Here is an 18,010-nt window from a genome sequence, read left to right as displayed (position 1 = left end):
ATAAAAAGCGACGGGCGCACGAGCCAGCCTAAATGGGCGAATCTCGAAACCTCTAATCGCCAAAAGAGGCATTTAGCGTTCAAGCCTTCGGGTGAAATAGGGTACAAGGTGGGGAGGTGCAGGGTGGAGGGGAGGATGGGGAATCATTGGACGAAGGAAGGACACCTGGCTGGAGTTTGACTTGGCTACCTAAAACATATAATCCCTCCTACCCCCACCCAACTAACCCCCTCACAACYGCCCCTTTTCATTTTCAATCATAGGACTGAATATTAGTCTTTAATAGGGTCATAATTGTGCTAGCATATTTGCTGTCACCCACCATTAGCCACGATTAATTAGGCCATTTAATTTAGCTTAACGTGTCGGTCATGAGGAATGGTGCATGGGAACAAGGCAGAGAGATGGAATCAGCACAATCTGCTCCCCGTCATCATCACGCRCTCTCTCTCATTGGGTTCATCATGATCTCGGCAATCCTGCTTCACTTTTACTGTAGTTTCAGGGGGACCAAGCTGTTAGACCGGCACGTGTGTGTTAATTGCGTGTGTCTCCTGTTCCGTTCACCTCTTGACTACTAGGATGTTATTTTAAAAGAGAAATTCTCATCGACTTACTTCGCTAAAGGGCTGACATGAAATGTTCTATGCAATGATTTTTTTCTAGTTGTCGAAGTTCTAGTCTAAGTGGTTCAATGGAAGAACGACTGTTGTACACATGGCCGTCATAGTTTCTACATATGTTACATACTATAGCTGCTCAAGAATAAAGACCAGTACATTGGACCTGGGAAAACAGAAAATATATCCCCATAAGAATGTGATTATTAGCAAAGAGCATTTCTTTCTAGGCCAGAAACAAACTACGCACACCTTTGGGTGTTCATGTCTGGGCCTGGATCTGGCCTATGTTCAATACCAACATGATCAACACTGCTATTTACGATGGAAATTGAAATGACTTTAGTTAAATTATTTTTCTCTTGTAACAATCAAAAACGCATACATTGGTAACAACCTAATATAAAATTCAACATAAATTTAACAGGTTCTGAAAACACAGTATCAGTCAAACGTTTGGACACCTACTCATTCAAGGGTTTCTTTCTTTTTTTACTATTTTCTACATTGCAAAATAGTAGTGAAGATGTCAAAACTATGAAATAACATATATGGAATCATGTAACAACCAAAATAGTGTTAAACAAATCAAAATATATTTTAGATTTTAGATTCTTCAAAGTAGCTACCCTTTGCCTTGATGACAGCTTTGCACACTCTTAACCAGCTTGAGGTAGTCACCTGGAATGCATTTCAATTAGGTGTGCCTTGTTAAAAGTTGTAGAATTTATTTCCTAATGCATTTGAGCCAATCAGTTGTGTTGTGACAAGGTAGGGGTGGCATACAGAAAATAGCCCTATTTGGTAGAAGACCAAGTCCATATGGCAAGAACAGCTCAGATAAAAGAAACGACAGTCCATCATTACTTTAAGACAAAGGTCATTCAATACGGAACATTTCAAGAACTTTGAACGTTTCTTCAAGTGCAGTCGCAAAAACTATCAAGAGCTATGATAAAACTGGCTCTCATGAGGACCACCACAGGAAAGGAAGACCCAGAGTTACCTCTGCTGCAGAGGATAAGTTCATTATAGTTAACTGCACCTCATATTGCAGCCCAAATAAATGCTTTTCAGAGTTCAAGTAACAGACATCTCAATATCAACTGTTCAGAGGAGACTGTGAATCAGGCCTTCATGATTGAATTGCTGCAAAGAAACCACTACCAAAGGACACTGTTACGCACGCCTCTGAGAAGAGGGAACGCAACACCCTGCTACAACTCAACTCCCCGTGAAGTGAAAAAGGTATGGGCTGTAGGTGCGAGTAAGGATGACACAAAAGCAGAATTTACTGTTTACTAGGATTTATTTCCTACACGGTAATATGGGGAAAAGGGGCTGGACGGAACCAAAGCAAAGAAAGTAAATATCAAAGCTCCCCCTCTCCTATCTAACCTGCCTACCCACTACTTACCTAACTTAGCACCRCCTGGTGCCCTAACCAAAATACAGGGGGTGGTCCGCCCAGGTCTTACCTAGTGTACCTAGACAGTGAATATACTACGGGTATATGTATGCCCGCGGGCCTCTTGCCTAAACACTCCCTAAGTGCCTTCCCCTTCCCCCCCTGGGAACAAATGAAACAGAATAATTATTAACAATTTCACAAACACTCAGAAACACAGGACATCAATGAGGCTCTGTCAGACTGAGCAACAAACTCACAGAATATACCAACTGCTCCCAGCAACAACTAACACAGTAAATTACCCCAAAGCCATCAGCCTCCTCTCTCAGCAAATATCTCTCTCACAATCAAACTCTCTGCATTCCTCAGCCTTCAATGATCTCACCCTGCCTATCCTCTCTCTCTAATAATCTTTCTTCTGAACAGAACACTGGCTTTTATATCTTCAGGTGGCAATAGTAATTATAGTCAGCTGCTTCTTGATGAGGGGGCGGGGTCAGCTCTCCAATCATCAATTAGCCATTGAGTCGACCAATCAGCTGGTTGGGGAGAACTCAGGAAGCTATCTCCTGAAACACACACACTCAAATACAAAAGCTACAACACAGAAACTGGGGAACGTAACAGACACCAATAAGAAGAAGAGACTTGCTTGGGCCAAGAAACATGAGCAATCGACATTAGACCGGTGGAAATCTGTCCTTTGGTCTGATGAGTCCCAATTAGAGGTTTTTGGTTCCAACTGCCGTGTCGTTGTGAGACGCGGAGAAGGTGAACGGATGAACTCCGCATGTGTGGTTCCCACCGTGAAGCAGGAAGGAGGAGATGTGATGGTGTAGGGGTGCTTTGCTGGTGACACTGTCTGTGATATATTTAGAATTTAAGGCACACTTAACCAGCATGGCCACCACAGAATTCTACAGCTATACGCCATCCCATCTGTTTAGTTGGACGGTCATTTGTTTTTCAACAGGGCAATGACCCAAAACACATCCCCAGGCTGTGTAAGGACTATTTGACCAAGAAGGATAGTGATGGAGATGCATCAGATGACCTGGCCTCCACAATCACCCACCTCAACCCAATTGAGATGGTTCGGGATGAGTTGGACCGCAGAGTGAAGGAAAAGCAGCCAACAAGTGCTCAGCATATGTGGAAACTCCTTCAAGACTGTTGGAAAATCATTCCTCATGAAGCTGTTTTGGAGAATGCCAAGAGTGTGCAAAGCTGTCATCAAGGCAAAGGGTGGCTATGTGAAGAATCTAAAATATATTTCAATTTGTTTAACACTTTTTTGGTTACTGCATGATTCCATATGTGTTATTTCATAGTTGATGTCTAAACTATTATTCTACAATGCATAAAATAGTAAAACAAATAAATAAAAACCCTTGAATAAGTAGGTGTGTCCAAACTGTTGACTGGTACTGTAAATATATTTGTTCAATGTCCCCAGAGTAATACATATTGAGTGCTTTAACAGTAGATAATTTCCCTCTTGAGATAGTTAGGGCTCACAGGCAATCCTCCAGTACAACTGTGTGTTCTTGATGTATGACTTAAAGATTTCAAGTATGATCGCAGTAGAAATCTCAGGATAGATTCCAGGTCTTTCCTTGGTGACTGATGGCCAGACACCGCATTCACCTGCAGAGAACCATCTCACGCAGATACCAAGTGCATGAACCCAATTCTGCTCACCTAGAAATCCACCGGCTTTGCTGTACGGTACAACTGTTCGTGTACTGTAGTGCATTTTCTACCGCCRGATAAATGGCTGTCTGTGTCACGCCCGGCTAAAAGGCATGTCCATGTCAATGGCTGTATATCTCCCGGCAGGCAGCTGGAAATGAGGTCTAATCGGACGGATATTAAAGTCACAATACACTGCTTCCGACTATTACGGCCTGTCAGCAYCGGGCCCCCTCTCCTCTCTCGCCCAGATTAGTATTCACCTCTGAATATTTATACACTCACCGTAGGCTTAACCTGGCTGTGTCATTTTCCTCTCACTGCACTGGTCGTGGGTATGGGTGTGTGTACATATGAATATCTTGATTTATTTTTTTTATACACTTTCAGCAGCCGCTGCCCGACTAGGGAAGGAACCCAGACATATCCCCCCCACACTTGGTCCCCTCTATTATAGTTGTACGTGTTTGTGTGTTCACATGGGCACGTGTGTTATTTGTGGTAGAGACATCTAGGTTGAGTTTGACTGACCGTCCCTTCTTCTCGTGTTGCTCTCAGGTGGAGCCGGAGCTCGGCAGCCCCGGCCCCAGCAGAAGCTCTTCACCATGGACGTGGATGARGAGGAGAACATGAGTGAGTGTGTCCGTCTCTCTCTTTGTCCAATTGTCTGTCTGCCTGTGTCCATTTGTTCCCTTACTGGATCCCCTGCTTAGACACACACACACACACACACACACAATGGACATACACAAACTACAAGCACCACACATACGGAAACCTCACTGCAGAACTCCATAAATTCCTTGGATTGAATTTATATTGCTCTATGCACACCCTTTAAAAAAAATGTCATCCTCACTCACACATTCAAATTTAATTGGACATTTTGGGAGGAATCTGAGCCCTGAGCTCCATCCAGCAGCCGTGCCTATGAATGAGTCTCTGCCCTAGATCCCCACCTCTCTGAACAGACAGAAGAAATGGCTGCCTGGTCTATCCCAGGATGAAATGGATGGTTGCCATTGTAGTTTCCCGTACCGGTTTCACGCTGAGGGCCTGCTGACAATGTCACCATTACAATTGGCCGATTTCTGTAAAARAAAATCCAAAACGCCAGTAACTGGCTCAAAGCAGAGGGGGACATTTCATGGAGTTTTGATACTGGGACTATTGTTATAATTTATCTCCAGGTTAGTTGGCCACTGTAAAGATGGCTACAAAACAGTTTACTTTGAGCAATGGAAATGTGTAATTTACTTGAACACCAGGAGGAGTCCATCATATTTGTTTGTTCCTCAAGTATGCTCACATTCATACCAGCTGGATTCCAGTTTGAAAAACAGTGTTCGGAACATACCCACTGATATGCTCACTGACATTCTGACAAAACACGCAAAAGCGTCGAAAATAATATCAAGGTACTCCACTGAAATCGACGAGACATTTACATTTTCTGTAGCTGTACTGAAATGAAAGTAATTAGGCCTAAGTATTAATTGACTCAAAAGTCAACTTTCACTGAGTGTACGAAACACTAAGAACACCTTCCTGATATTGAGTTTCCTTTTTGCCCTCAGAACAGCCTCAATTCGTCTGGGTATGGACTCTAGAGGGTGTCGAAAGCGTTCCACAGGGATGCTGGCCCATGTTGACTCCAATGCTTCCCACAGTTGTGTCAAGTTGGCTGGATGTCCTTTGGGCGGTGGACCATTCTTGATACACACGGGAAACTGTTGAGCGTGGAAAAACCCTGCAGCATTTCAGTTCTTGACACAAACCGGTGCACCTGGCACCTACTACCATACCTCGTTCAAAGGCACTTAAATATTTTATCTTGCCCATTCACCATCTGAATGGCACACATCTACAATCCATGTCTCAAGGCTTAAAAATCCTTCTTTAACCTGTGTCCTCCCCTTCACCTACACTGATTTGAAGTGGATTTAACAAGTGACATCAATAAGGGATCATAGCTTTCACCTTGATTCACCTGGTCAGTCTGTCATGGAAAGAGCAGGTGTTCTTAATGTTTTGTACACGGTCTATAATGGCAAAAGCCACTTATTAATGTTACAGTATTCATGCCTTTGGTTTTTATCCTTTGTAGTTATTTCCCTTACATACCCTTGTTAAGACTCCTTCTTGCCTGGCTTGTGCATGGCTACCCCAGAGTCCACCGGCCTATTCTCAATGTGTCAGGGATACTCCCCACCTTCAAGACCTCCTCCGAAAAACACTCACACACTTCCATGTTGCGTAATGTATACATACTGTACCTTAAATCACACGAGGCAAATACATATCTGAAAACTGTCTTGGAATCAACTGCATCCAAAGTAAATGAAGTCATGTACATTTTTTTTTGAGTGGGACATCCTTTAAGGCTATTAAAGAACATCCTTGAACAAGGCAGTTAACCCACTGTTCCTAGGTCGTCATTGGAAATAAGAATTTGTTCTTAACTGACTTGCCACACAAAAAAGGCATGGCCACATAATAAGGAGGGATAGGGCTCAATATTAGTCTGGGTATATAAGAGACTAGAATTTGGAAACACGTGAGAGCAGGATTTTTTTGTCTTGCTTGTGGGATGTGCCCTCTATTTTAGTACGCAGAAACTCGACGAACATCAGCGCCTGTCTGAAGCTACGGATTCTGTGTTCGGAAGTCGATGGAAACCCCAACAGAGCCTCTGAAGAGCTCGGAACTCACCTAGTTTGAAAATGCATAGTTTGATATGTTTTTGAAAAGTAGAACTCTGCGTTACCAGAAAGTAATGGTTATCAGCTCAATTAGGTTGTCTAAAGATCTAAAAACGTCTCGGAGGTTTGTAAATCTCAGGTTGGACCCTTTCATCCTTGTCAGACTTTGTTGGTCTTGCGGAATGTGTCCTCTTTCCTTGCTCTTCCTCGCACTCTTCCCTGCACCCCTCCATCTTCCCAATAAACCCTGTAATTTGCACTGCCGGTTCTCTCTCCCCTGAGTACCGAAAGGAGTAACCTATCAAGCCTTTGCTGGAGGATGTTATAAATGAAAATTTTGCCAACATTCCATCCGCTTTGCCAACAGGACCTGGTGATGTGTGCTCCTTACAATATTCTAGAGTGGCAATACCACTATTATGAGAGCTAGCTCAGCACTCTAACGCCAACCTATCATTAAAAAGCCAGCAGATAAGAGTAACGGTACTTGTGGGGTGAAGAACATGTAATCAAATCTGCCTGTAAAGTGAAGATCAGTGTGTTCGTATGCGTGTGTGTGCGTACCCCAACTCTTCCACATATTTTCCCCCTGACCCCTCCCTAAACTGACATATCAACAGAAACCTGCCTGACCACGGCTAGCAAATGCAACTAGTTCTCCCTTATGTAGAGGGGAGGAACTCAATATTTATTTTGTTGTGCTGGCCTGATTTTTTTTACAATATTTCCTATCACTTATTTCTCCATTTGCATAGTTATTGTATAGATTAAATCCTTCTCGCAATGCCATAGAATCCAACTTCCCTTGAATATCCAAGAAAGGACAGTCCTATCATTATGACAATGATTGKCTATTTTGCCGAAGCTTCATTGCTAAATGGATTTCCCTCTTGAGATGCATGTTTGATACTTTGGGGTCAGTGTGATATCAGTTAAGCCTCTCTAACAAATAAACATAGCACACATCACCAGTTCAGTTCCAAAGAGTGATATAGGAATCTATAAATTTTACATTTACAAGATCCTGCAACGAAGGCGTTGTAAGTTACTCTTTCTGGGCACCGCAGGTTCGAGCAGCACCGACGTAAAGGAAAACCGTAACCTGGACAACGTCTCCTCCAAAGAGGGGGAGGCTGTGGCTGAGCAGCTCCCCAACGGCAGTGGCGGGGGCAGCAGGAAGCGCCCCTTAGAGGAGGGAAACAATGGCCACACGCACTCCAAGTTCCGGGCCAAGAAGCGTAAGAAAACGCCAGGCCCGGTTCTACCCAAGAATGCCCTTATGCAGCTGAATGAAATTAAGCCGGGGCTGCTGTATAAGCTGCTGTCTCAAACGGGTCCAGTCCACGCTCCCGTGTTTGTCATGACCGTCGAGGTCAACGGGCAGCTGTTCGAGGGCTCAGGTCCCACCAAGAAGAAGGCCAAGCTGAATGCGGCAGAGAAGGCCCTGCGCTCCTTTGTCCAGTTCCCCAACGCCTCCGAAGCRCACCTGGCTATGGGCCGGACACTGACAGTCAACACGGACTTCACATCCGACCAGGCCGACTTCCCAGACATGCTCTTCAACGGGTTTGAGACGCCCGCACAGCCCGAGGACTCCTTTTACCTGGGCTCCAATGGCAGCGGCTGCTTAAACTCGCTGGGAGAGTACTCCATTTCTTCCAACCCAGGTGCTAACTTAGCCCAGGCCCTGTTGCCCCCTCCCTCATCCTTCACCTCGCCCTCGAGCGGCAAGAACCCTGTCATGATCCTCAATGAGCTGAGGCCGGGMCTCAAGTATGACTTTTTGTCCGAGAGCGGCGAGAGCCATGCAAAGAACTTTGTCATGCAGGTGTCGGTGGACTCACAGCAGTTCGAGGGCTCTGGACGAAACAAGAAGCTGGCCAAGGCCCGGGCCGCCCAGGCAGCCCTCTCAGCCCTCTTCAACATGCAGCTGGACCAGACGCCCTCCCGACAGCCCATCCCCAGAGAGGGACTGCAGCTCCACCTACCCCAGGTAAGAGCCCAAACCTAGGTCCCTCTGAACTAGCCCTCTCTGCCCCCAGTCAAGACCCTTTTAGAACAGGTCATAGCACCAAAATTGTATCTGCACCTCACTGACTGTGAAAAAAAACAGGGTGAACCGTTTTTAATGGGAATGAGTGCCACGGTTTATACTCTACATGTAATGTTTTCAGGCGCTGAACAAAGGAATCCYGGCACTTATGCCCTCGAGCACAAAGGTCTAACACCCTAGAGTCCAAAACARAGCTTCCCCAGAAAGTATGCCTTCTCTGTAATACATTATGGATAGCCAAAACACTTATGCAAGGCTTTCTTAAACTGTTTTTTTTTTTATATCGGAGTGCATAAAATATTTATTAACATCTGGATGTTTTGGTCAAAGAAACCCATCTGCTGAGAATGAGTTTGAGAATAGGTCTTTGTTATATTGTAAACCGAGGAAACTTTCAATTGGCTTATATGGTTTTAAAGCTGAGGACACAAAGGTGTTTTCACAAATGGAATTAACAATATCTCCTCTCAATCATAAGGTCTTCGAGCTTATCTAAAGAACTTCAGTGTCAGTCACATGCCTCTACTACCTCATATTTTAAAGTCTTTTCTTTATGAAAGTCCCCCACGGGAACATTTGGTGCTCTTGCCAGTCATCGCTGGGTTTGAGACATTCATTGAAGATGAAATGATCAGGCCCGACGGATGATAGAAGATGAGACAGGAGATGAAAATGTACGGCGCTTTAGTGCTGAGATGGTGTGTATGCATGCGAGACATCTATTTACGCATCTCCCAATCAGGCTCCCCTAATCGCCAGCTGAGAACACCAGGAAATAGCATCTTCATTTACATCTCCTTTTTAAGTCTTGTTGAAACAACCACTATTGACTGTCCAGGCTCTTTCCTACCTAGATGTGACACCTATTCAATTGAGGCACTCAAAGGGGTTCCCAGAGTTTAGAGTTAGGGTTGATTTTGTAGGAAATCTGAAATGCAATTATTTTKACTTAAGTCTTGTTTACTTCACTTGTTAGCCTGAATAAAAGCACCCTTTTTTTTAAACACTTTCAAAATTGAATGTGATTTTTCTTCAAATGTAATACGATGGTACAGTGCTACTCACACATTGTTTTGGGACAGAGTTGTGTCTCGAGCTTGAGTCCGTGGTTAGGGCTAGGTTTTAGTAAACGTTTATTGGGGTGTTGTAGCTGGGAGTCGGACTGTATCTAGCTCRACTTCATCCCTTTGGCTGGATTTGCACTCCACTAGTCGTGCTCCGTAACTGCTTTGTGACTTTACCACACACACGTTTTGCTACTGGTAGTGTAAACCCAGCCTTACAGGTGTTGAAAGAAGGTGTCCCTTTCTAAAGCCTGCTCTTTTCGAAGACTCAATAWAGCTTGGTTCAGTTTGATAAGAATTGGGGGTGAGGATGGGATTGGTCATCACAGAAGTGACTGTCAGTCCTGCCGGTGTGTGCAGAGAGAGTGCAGTCTGCACAAGTAAGCAGCTAGTGGGGCAGACTGTCAATGGCTTCAATTGTCTTTTCCCCCCAGGAACATTTCCCGCTTTTTTCTTTCTTTACTCTCCCTCCACTTGTCATCGGTCTGCTTCCTTCAAACAGGCAGCTCGTGTCAATGATTCTGCACCTGCTAATTGGTCTATTAATTCTCTGTCGGTTAATATTTATTCAATTTACCATCAACCGAGCGCTCCATATGGACGGGGCTAATTAGAAAATCAGGGAAACATGAGTGATAGAATACCCTGTTAGTTATTGCCAGACTGGAATTGCCTCACTGTTTTTGGCAGGCTGTTTTGTTCCCCAGAGGATAACAGAGACGTCCACACGTTTCTGCACTGCCTGCAACCAACCCGCGGAATTCAGAAATCAAATTATCCCCGCTCCAACTGGGTGACTCTGAAGTATCGGGGAAGTGATATTTGAACTCATTTTGTTAATTTGTGCCCCTTCAGCCATTGCCTCWCCTTGGTTGTAATCCTTTTCTGCATTTAATAACACGAATCTAAATATTTACACAAGTTCTTTACCCAGAATAGACACACAATTTCTTTATTACAATCAATTGATCAACTGTTAATTGAACATAATGAAAAAGATCATGAAAAGGTAGGACATAGAATGTAAGACAAGAAGTGAAGACCTCGAGATCCTGAACATTAAATGATGTTGTACTCCGTCTGTCCGTTGTGGCTTTTTGATTGTTCAGGCCGCATGGCGGACGAGATGACTGTGTACTTTCTGGTTAATTTGAGGTTCCTCCTTCAGGTTGTTCCTTTGGTCCTGAGTTGGTGTCCTTATGCTTGTTGCTCTTCTGTTGGTTCCTTGCTTGAGTTGCAAAGGCTGTGCTCTAGTTGTCTTCTTCTTTTCTTGAGGGAGGAACGCTTCAAATCGTCCTCCAGCTAAAATGGTTTTACTTTTACTGTTGATCCGTGATGTCATCAGCTCCCCCACTTGATTGAGCAGGATGAAATGAGCAGGATAAACTCATCCCAAACAGGCAACCTCTACCTGAAGCCTGTGGTTGTTGTGTTGCGTGTCACATCTCTGCTGTGTGTGTGTGTGTGTGCGGTCCCAGGTCCTCGCCGACGCAGTCTCTCGCCTGGTTGTGGACAAGTTCAGCGAGCTGACGGACAACTTCACTTCCCCCCACGCGCGGCGGAAAGTCCTGGCAGGGGTCGTCATGACAACAGGTACGCTTTGTTACTAGGTCTAATGGGAAAACACTGCGTTCTCCACTCTCGGGAGCAATGCTGACGCCAAACGGTACACCACTAGATTTGYACAGACCATAAAAACACAGCCATACTGTCTGCAAGAGGCTGACGTGTGTAGATGGGAGGAAATTAAGCTTCTTAACCGCATGATGGGTGGGATTAGCACAACCTCTCAATCATTGTGCACATCAGTTTTCCTTATGAGTTCGTGGGTCTATGATTGATAGTGCATGATACTGCTGTTCATCATTGGCTTTGTAAGCCTCATTTCCTATTCATACTTTTAAAAGTTTTTTTACAAAAATACACATGCGCATATTTGTATGTGTACATAAGAACTACAGTTCCTTCAGAAAGTATTCATAACCCGTGACTCAATCCACATTTTGTTGTTACATCCTGAATTCAAAAGATTCAATAGATTTCGTTCTTACCCATTTACACACAATACCCCATAATGACAAAGTGAGAACATGTTTTTAGAATWAAAAAAAATCAAAAGTTGTATTGATAATGAAATGCATTCATATCTCATTTACATAAGTATTCACACCCCTAGGAGCTCAGGTGCATCTCATTTCCTTTGATAATTCCTTGACGTCGCTGCAACTTGATTTGAAGTCTACCTGTGTACAATCAAGTTGTTTGGACACGATTTAGAAAGAAACACAGTTGTCTATATAATGTCCCACAGTTGACAGTGCATGTCAGAGCAGAAACTGTACCATGAAGTCCAAGGAACTGTCCGCAGATCTCAAAGAGAATTGTGATGAGACATATATGTGGGGAAGGTTATAAAACAATTTCTAGAGTGTTGAACGTTTCCAAGAGCACAGTGATCTCCGTTATTGGGAAATAAAAAATAATAAAATGGAACTACCCAGACTGCCTAGAGCTGGCTGTCTGACCAAATTGAGCAACCAGGCAAGAAGGACCTTGGTCATGGAGGTGACCAAGAACCCAATGGCCACTCTGACAGAACTACACAGTTCCTTGGCTGAGATGGGAGAACCTGCCAGAAGGATAACAGTCTCTACAGCACTTMACTAATCTGGRCTTTATGGGAAAGTGGCCAGACAGCACTCCTGGAGCTTGCAAAAAGGCACCTGAAAGACTGATAGCCTCAGGCAAAATATTCTGTCATCTGATGAGATAAAAAAGTAACTCTTTGGCCTGAATGCAAAGCGCTGTCTGGAGAAAACCAGGCACAGCTCATCACCCGTTTAACACCATTCCTAAAGTGAAGCRTGGTGGTGGCAGCATCATGCTATTGGGATGCTGGGAAAMTGGTAAGGATAGAGGGAACAATGAATGAAGCCAAATACAGGCAAATCCTTRATGAGAACCTGCTTCAGAGTGCAAACAACCTTAAACTGGGGGCGAAGATTTCCATTCCAACAGGACAAGACCCCAAGCATACAGAAAAAGCAACGCTGGAATGGCTTCAGAACAAGAATGTGAAAGTCCTTGAGTGGCCCAGCCCAAACCCCAGACTTGAATCCCATTAAAAAAAACTTGAAGATTGCGGATTACCGCCGCTTGCTAATTTAAGAGGTTGAGAAAATCTGCAAGGAAGAATGGAAGAAAATCCACAAATMCAGATATGCAAAGCTGATACATACATACAGTACCCAAGACGACTCATAGCTGTAATCGCCACCAAAGGTGCTTCTACAAAGTATTGACTCRGGTGTGAATACCAGTGCWTAATTTGTCAAATAGGGAGGTCCCGGAACACAGTGAGCACGAGTAGGGGRGTTATCCGGGGGGCTCTGAGGTACCCGAACACAATGAGAGAAAAAAAGTGTCAAACACAACATAGCTATAGATAGAGTAAACAGCCAATTAGTCTACTATCTATGGTGGTGAAACAGACAGCACTCTCCAAGGTGCTGATTTAATTCAAAGCATTTTAGACATCACTGCAGTATGCCCACATACTTGAGTATAGCTGTGGGGCTTAAACAAGTCTAATTTTCTACAACCGCCATATGCATACATACAGTACCAGTCAAAACTTGGAACCACCTACTCATTCAAGGGTTTTTCTTTATTTGTACAACTTTCTACATTGTAGATTATTAATGAGGACATCAAAACTATGAAATAACACAAATGGAATCATGTAGTAACCAAATATCATGTTAAACAAATCAAAACATATTTGAGATTCTTCAAAGTAGCCACTCTTTGCCTTGATGACAGCTTTGCACACTCTTGGCATTCTCTCAACCAGCTTAACCTGGAATGCTTTTCCAACAGTCTTGAAGGAGTTCCCACATATGCTGATCACTTGTTGGCTGCTTTTCTTTCACTCTGCGTACCAACTCATCCCAAACCATCTCAATTGGGTTGAGGTCGGGTGATTGTGTGTAGGCCAGGTCATCTGATGCAGCACTCCATCACTCTCCTTGGTTAAATAGCCCTTACACAGCCTGGAGATGTGTTTTAGGTCATTGTCCTGTTGAAAAACAAATGATAGTTGCACTAAGTGCAAAAACCAGATGGGATGGCGTATCGCTGAGGAATGCTACGGTAGCCATGCTGGTTAAGTGTGTCTTAAATTCTAAATAAATCACAGACTGTGTCACCAGCAAAGCACCATCACACCTCCTCCATGCTTCACGGTGGGAACCACAMATGCGGAGATCATCCGTTCACCTACACGGCAGTTGAAACCAAAAATCTCACATTTGGACTCATCAGATCAAAGGACAGATTTCCACCGGTTTAATGTCCATTGCTCATGTTTCTTGGCCAAAGCAAGTCTCTTCTTCTTATTGGTGTCCTTTAGTAGTGGTTTCTTTGCAGCAATTCGACCATGAAGGTCTGATTCACACACTCTCCTCTGAACAGTTGATGTTGAGATGTGTCTGTTACTTGAACTCTGTGAAGCATTTATTTGGGCTGCAATCTGAGGTTGTTAACTCTATTGAACTTATGCTCTGCAGCAGAGGTAACTGTGGGATTTATTTTCCTTTGGCGGTCCTCATGATAGCCAGTTTCATCATAGCGCTTGGTTTTTGCGACTGCACTTGAAGAAACTTTCAAAGTTGACATTTTGCGGATTGCCTGACCTTCATGTCTTAAAGTAATGATGGACTGTTGTTTCCCTTTGCTTATTTGAGGTGTTCTTGCCATAATATGGACTTGGTATTTTACCAAATAGGGCTATCTTCTGTATACCACCCCTACCTTGTCACAACACAACTGATTGCCTCAAACGCATTAAGAAGGAAGGAAATTCCACAAATTAACTTTTAACAAGGCACACCTGTTAATTGAAATTCATTGCAGGTACTACTATGTCATGAATCTGGTTGAGAGAATGCAAAACTGTCAAGGCAAAGGGTGGCTACTTTGAAGAATCTCACATAAAATATTTTTTGACATAACACTTTTTTGTTTACTACATGATTCCATGTGTTATGTCATTATTTTGATGTCTTCACTATTATTCTACAATGTAGAAAATGGTTGTAAAAAAAAAAAAAAATAAGAAAAATCCTTGAATGAGTAGGTGTGTCAACTTTTGACTGGTATTGTAAATTCTAAGCTGGGGGGCTTATAAGACCCACATTTCATATAATTTTCAAGACATGTAGCAGTAGAACAAATGTCACAATATTGGAATATAACTTCAAGTAAAATAATCAATGTTCAGTAGGCTACAGCAGAACACACATGTTAGGAATGTCATGTTCATATTACAAAGTTGTTATGTACTGTGAAGGTAAAGAGAAAAAAAAGTCCTTCCTTAGTTTTCAAAACCTCCCACAATGACTCTCCCCATGTCAAGTCCATTTAACTCCTTGAGAGTCCTGGGGCTGTGACATTTAGCTTCATAAGTCTGYTCTGAACACTCTAGCTGTTGCGTATTTTGAGTGTTAACTATAACCTGGGTGTCCTCTCTAGCCTTGTCTACAAGGCTTTCTGCCACCAAATACGCCTTGGTTCGGGCATGTTCAAACTTACTCTTTTTCTCACTCTTTTGCTAGTTTAATCCCTCCAGTCGTTTCTAGACCCAAGCCCCCTACCTTTTTGCGTGTTGTACAGCCCAACATTAAATTCTGCATGACAAGCAGGGCTTGTACGTTTGCTTGTTCTTATACTGCAATTTGCACCTGCTCCGAGCACTTCATTGATGGATGCACTGCCCCCCTCCCCCACCAGCTCCCCGTCTCCTGCTGAGTCTGACTMGCTAGTGGAGGTGCCGGTGGTGATGCTGAACTGGTGGGATTAGCAGCACTGCTAGCTAAGGCATCGCCAACAGTTTGCCCATCACTTCTCTCCTTCGGCAATGACAGTTCTCTGGCTCGTTCTGGGTTCAATTCACCATCTTTCTCAGGATTTTTGGACTTAAAAAATATCAAACTCGATTGCCTTTTCTTATCCATTTTTTATTTGGCTTTCCCACGATTAAAATTCAGTAGGATGACAACACGTGACGTGATAACGTAAGGACGACCTCTTCACTAGCTGACCACTACTACCAAGACGTGTGTCAAGATCAGTTCCTTACATCACCGGCCCTCCCCATAACCTCTAAGTACAAATAAGAGAGCAGGACTGGAATCAGTGTGGCAGGATAGGATGATTACACAGAAGGATCACCACACTATTACATGRTTGATGCCGGAACAAATAAAGTCAAATCTGAGAGGTGCCGGATCCTGTTCAAATTAAGTACTGGTGAATACTTAGTGGTTCTATCTTTAAAAGTTACGAGCTTATGCCGCGACCGTTTGTGGTAGATGGTGGCATTCTGTCATTGCACCACACTATCACAAGGGGGAGTTAAAACGCKGATCTATCGGTAGTCTAAACTGTGGCAATTAATGGAGGCRTCTCTCCTCTGGCACTAGAGTCCTGCATCAGGCAACAACAACAAACTGTCGGTGGTTCTGAAGTTAAGAGAGAACTTGGGTAAATACAATGGGGGAATTCCACTTGACATGTGGACTGACGATTTTCGAAAAATTGGCACGGTGTGCTTTTGGTTTCTCTCCCTCTAAAAACAGAAATAAATAATACAAAAAAACTGGCTTTATTTACAAATTAGTACGAATGTCTCACCCCATGTTCAAGAATGGCCTTTTTCCCTTTTCAGATTACAATCGCTCACTTTTGGTTATTTGAAACTAAATCTCCAAAATATATATTTTTTTTTAAACAAGCCGTAGAAATTTGGTTGCAATTTCAGTTTAAAAAAATAATAAAAGTAAGGAACTTGTCTGTCGGCCCTGCATTAGACCAAAATTGGTTAAAGAAAATTGTGATAAACAATATATACCACCGTCTCTTGCGCATGTCATTTTACTTTCATTATGCATCCTTATTTACAAATCTATTATTATTATTATTATTATTAACCCTGCATTAGAATTATATAAAAGCCCCTTAGGGCAAATCTGGTCTGTGAGAATATCTAACGAAGCGAGCGTAAAAGGCATTTAGTTCGTCTGGTAGGCTTGGTCAACTAGCGTCTGGGTTTCCCTTTGTAGTCCGTAAAAGTTTTCAAGCCCTGCCACATCTGACGAGCGTCAGAGCCGGTGTAATAGGATTCAGTCTTAATCCTGTATTTACGCTTTGCTTGTTTGATGGTTCATCTGCGGGCATAGCGGGATTTTTTATAAGAAATCCCGCTATTACTAAGAATAATATAGATGAGAACTCTCTTGGTAGATAGTGTGGTCTACAGCTTATCATAAGGTACTTCAGGAGAGCAATACCTCGAGACTTCTTTCATATTCGACATCGCGCACCAGCTGTTATTGACAAAAGACACACACACTCACCCCTCGTCTTACCAGACGTAGCTTCTCTGTTCTGCCGGTGCATGGAAAATCCCACCAGCTCTATATTATCCGTGTCGTCGTTCAGCCACAACTCGGTGAAAGATTTTTTTGTCCCCTTGGTAGGAAAGTCTTGATCGTAGGTCATCGATTTTATTTTCCAATGATTGCGCGTTGGCCAATAGAACGGATGGCAGTGGGAGTTTACTCTCTCGCCTATGAATTCTTAGAAGGCAACCCGACCTCTGCCCCCTTCTTCTCTGTGTTTTCTTCACGCAAATGATGAGGATTTGGGCCTGTTTCCGGGGAAAGCAGTACGTCGAACTCGTTAAAGAAAAATGAATTACACCCAAAGTCATCTAATTCAGCAGCATTTCGCGCTGCTSTGAGACAAGCATGGGGATTGGTCTTGATAAACCGATGAGAATTTTATTTTCACTTTATCTCCGTTTCGGTATTGGTTAGCCTACAATTAGGCTGTGGAAATGTTAGAGTTATTTTGCTCCTAGTAGCCTACTCTCGACCAGTCAYATTGTACAGCGCCATATTTTCCTAACGGAAACCCTGAGTTTTMTTTTTCTTGGAATAGAAATACCATAATATTAATCAAATTAATTAAGCTACATTTCTTAAAATCAATCCCATATACTATGTTCTTACAAAAAAGGTTTTAAATTCTCTTGTACAGCCAATATTACAAACTGTCAAATGCTTCTCAAAGATGCCCTCTGGTGGTCAAACTAGCACTAACTAGCAATGCAAGTTAAGATGATGAGTGTTTTAATTAATAAAACAAAACATTAAACACGAAACACAAGACGCACGACGACGTGAAACAGAGTCAATAACACCTGAGGAAAGTACCAAGGGGAGCGACAGCTATAGGGAAGATAATCAAGGAGGTGATGGAGTCCAGGTGAGTGTCATGAGGCACTGGTGCGCTTGACGATGGTGACAGGTGTGCGGGAATCAGCAGCCTGATGACTAGAGGCCGGAGAGGGAGTATACGTGACAGCAACAGAATTCTATGGCGCGTTATTTAAGTGTAGAGTGTTG

At 43.2% G+C, this 18,010-nt stretch overlaps 1 protein-coding gene across 4 annotated transcripts in view; it reads left to right on the top strand.

The window, feature by feature from the left end:
* The window catches only part of LOC111973774 (double-stranded RNA-specific editase 1-like), a 208,778-nt gene that overhangs the window by 153,940 nt on the left and 36,828 nt on the right, over positions 1-18,010 (top strand). For all 4 annotated transcript variants that reach the window (XM_024001188.2, XM_070446886.1, XM_024001180.2 and 1 more), the window contains 3 exons: positions 4,282-4,356; positions 7,493-8,418; positions 11,021-11,135. In XM_024001188.2, coding sequence (XP_023856956.1) covers positions 4,329-4,356; positions 7,493-8,418; positions 11,021-11,135 — 1,069 coding nt within the window. In that variant the 5' untranslated portion in view covers positions 4,282-4,328. The remainder of the gene's footprint in view (positions 1-4,281; positions 4,357-7,492; positions 8,419-11,020; positions 11,136-18,010) is intronic.

Source organism: Salvelinus sp. IW2-2015, linkage group LG2, assembly GCF_002910315.2.
Source record: "Salvelinus sp. IW2-2015 linkage group LG2, ASM291031v2, whole genome shotgun sequence".
Lineage (NCBI taxonomy): Eukaryota > Metazoa > Chordata > Actinopteri > Salmoniformes > Salmonidae > Salvelinus > Salvelinus sp. IW2-2015.
The sequence above is the reverse complement of the archived record's forward strand: the minus strand, read 5'-3'. Positions and strand labels throughout refer to the sequence as shown.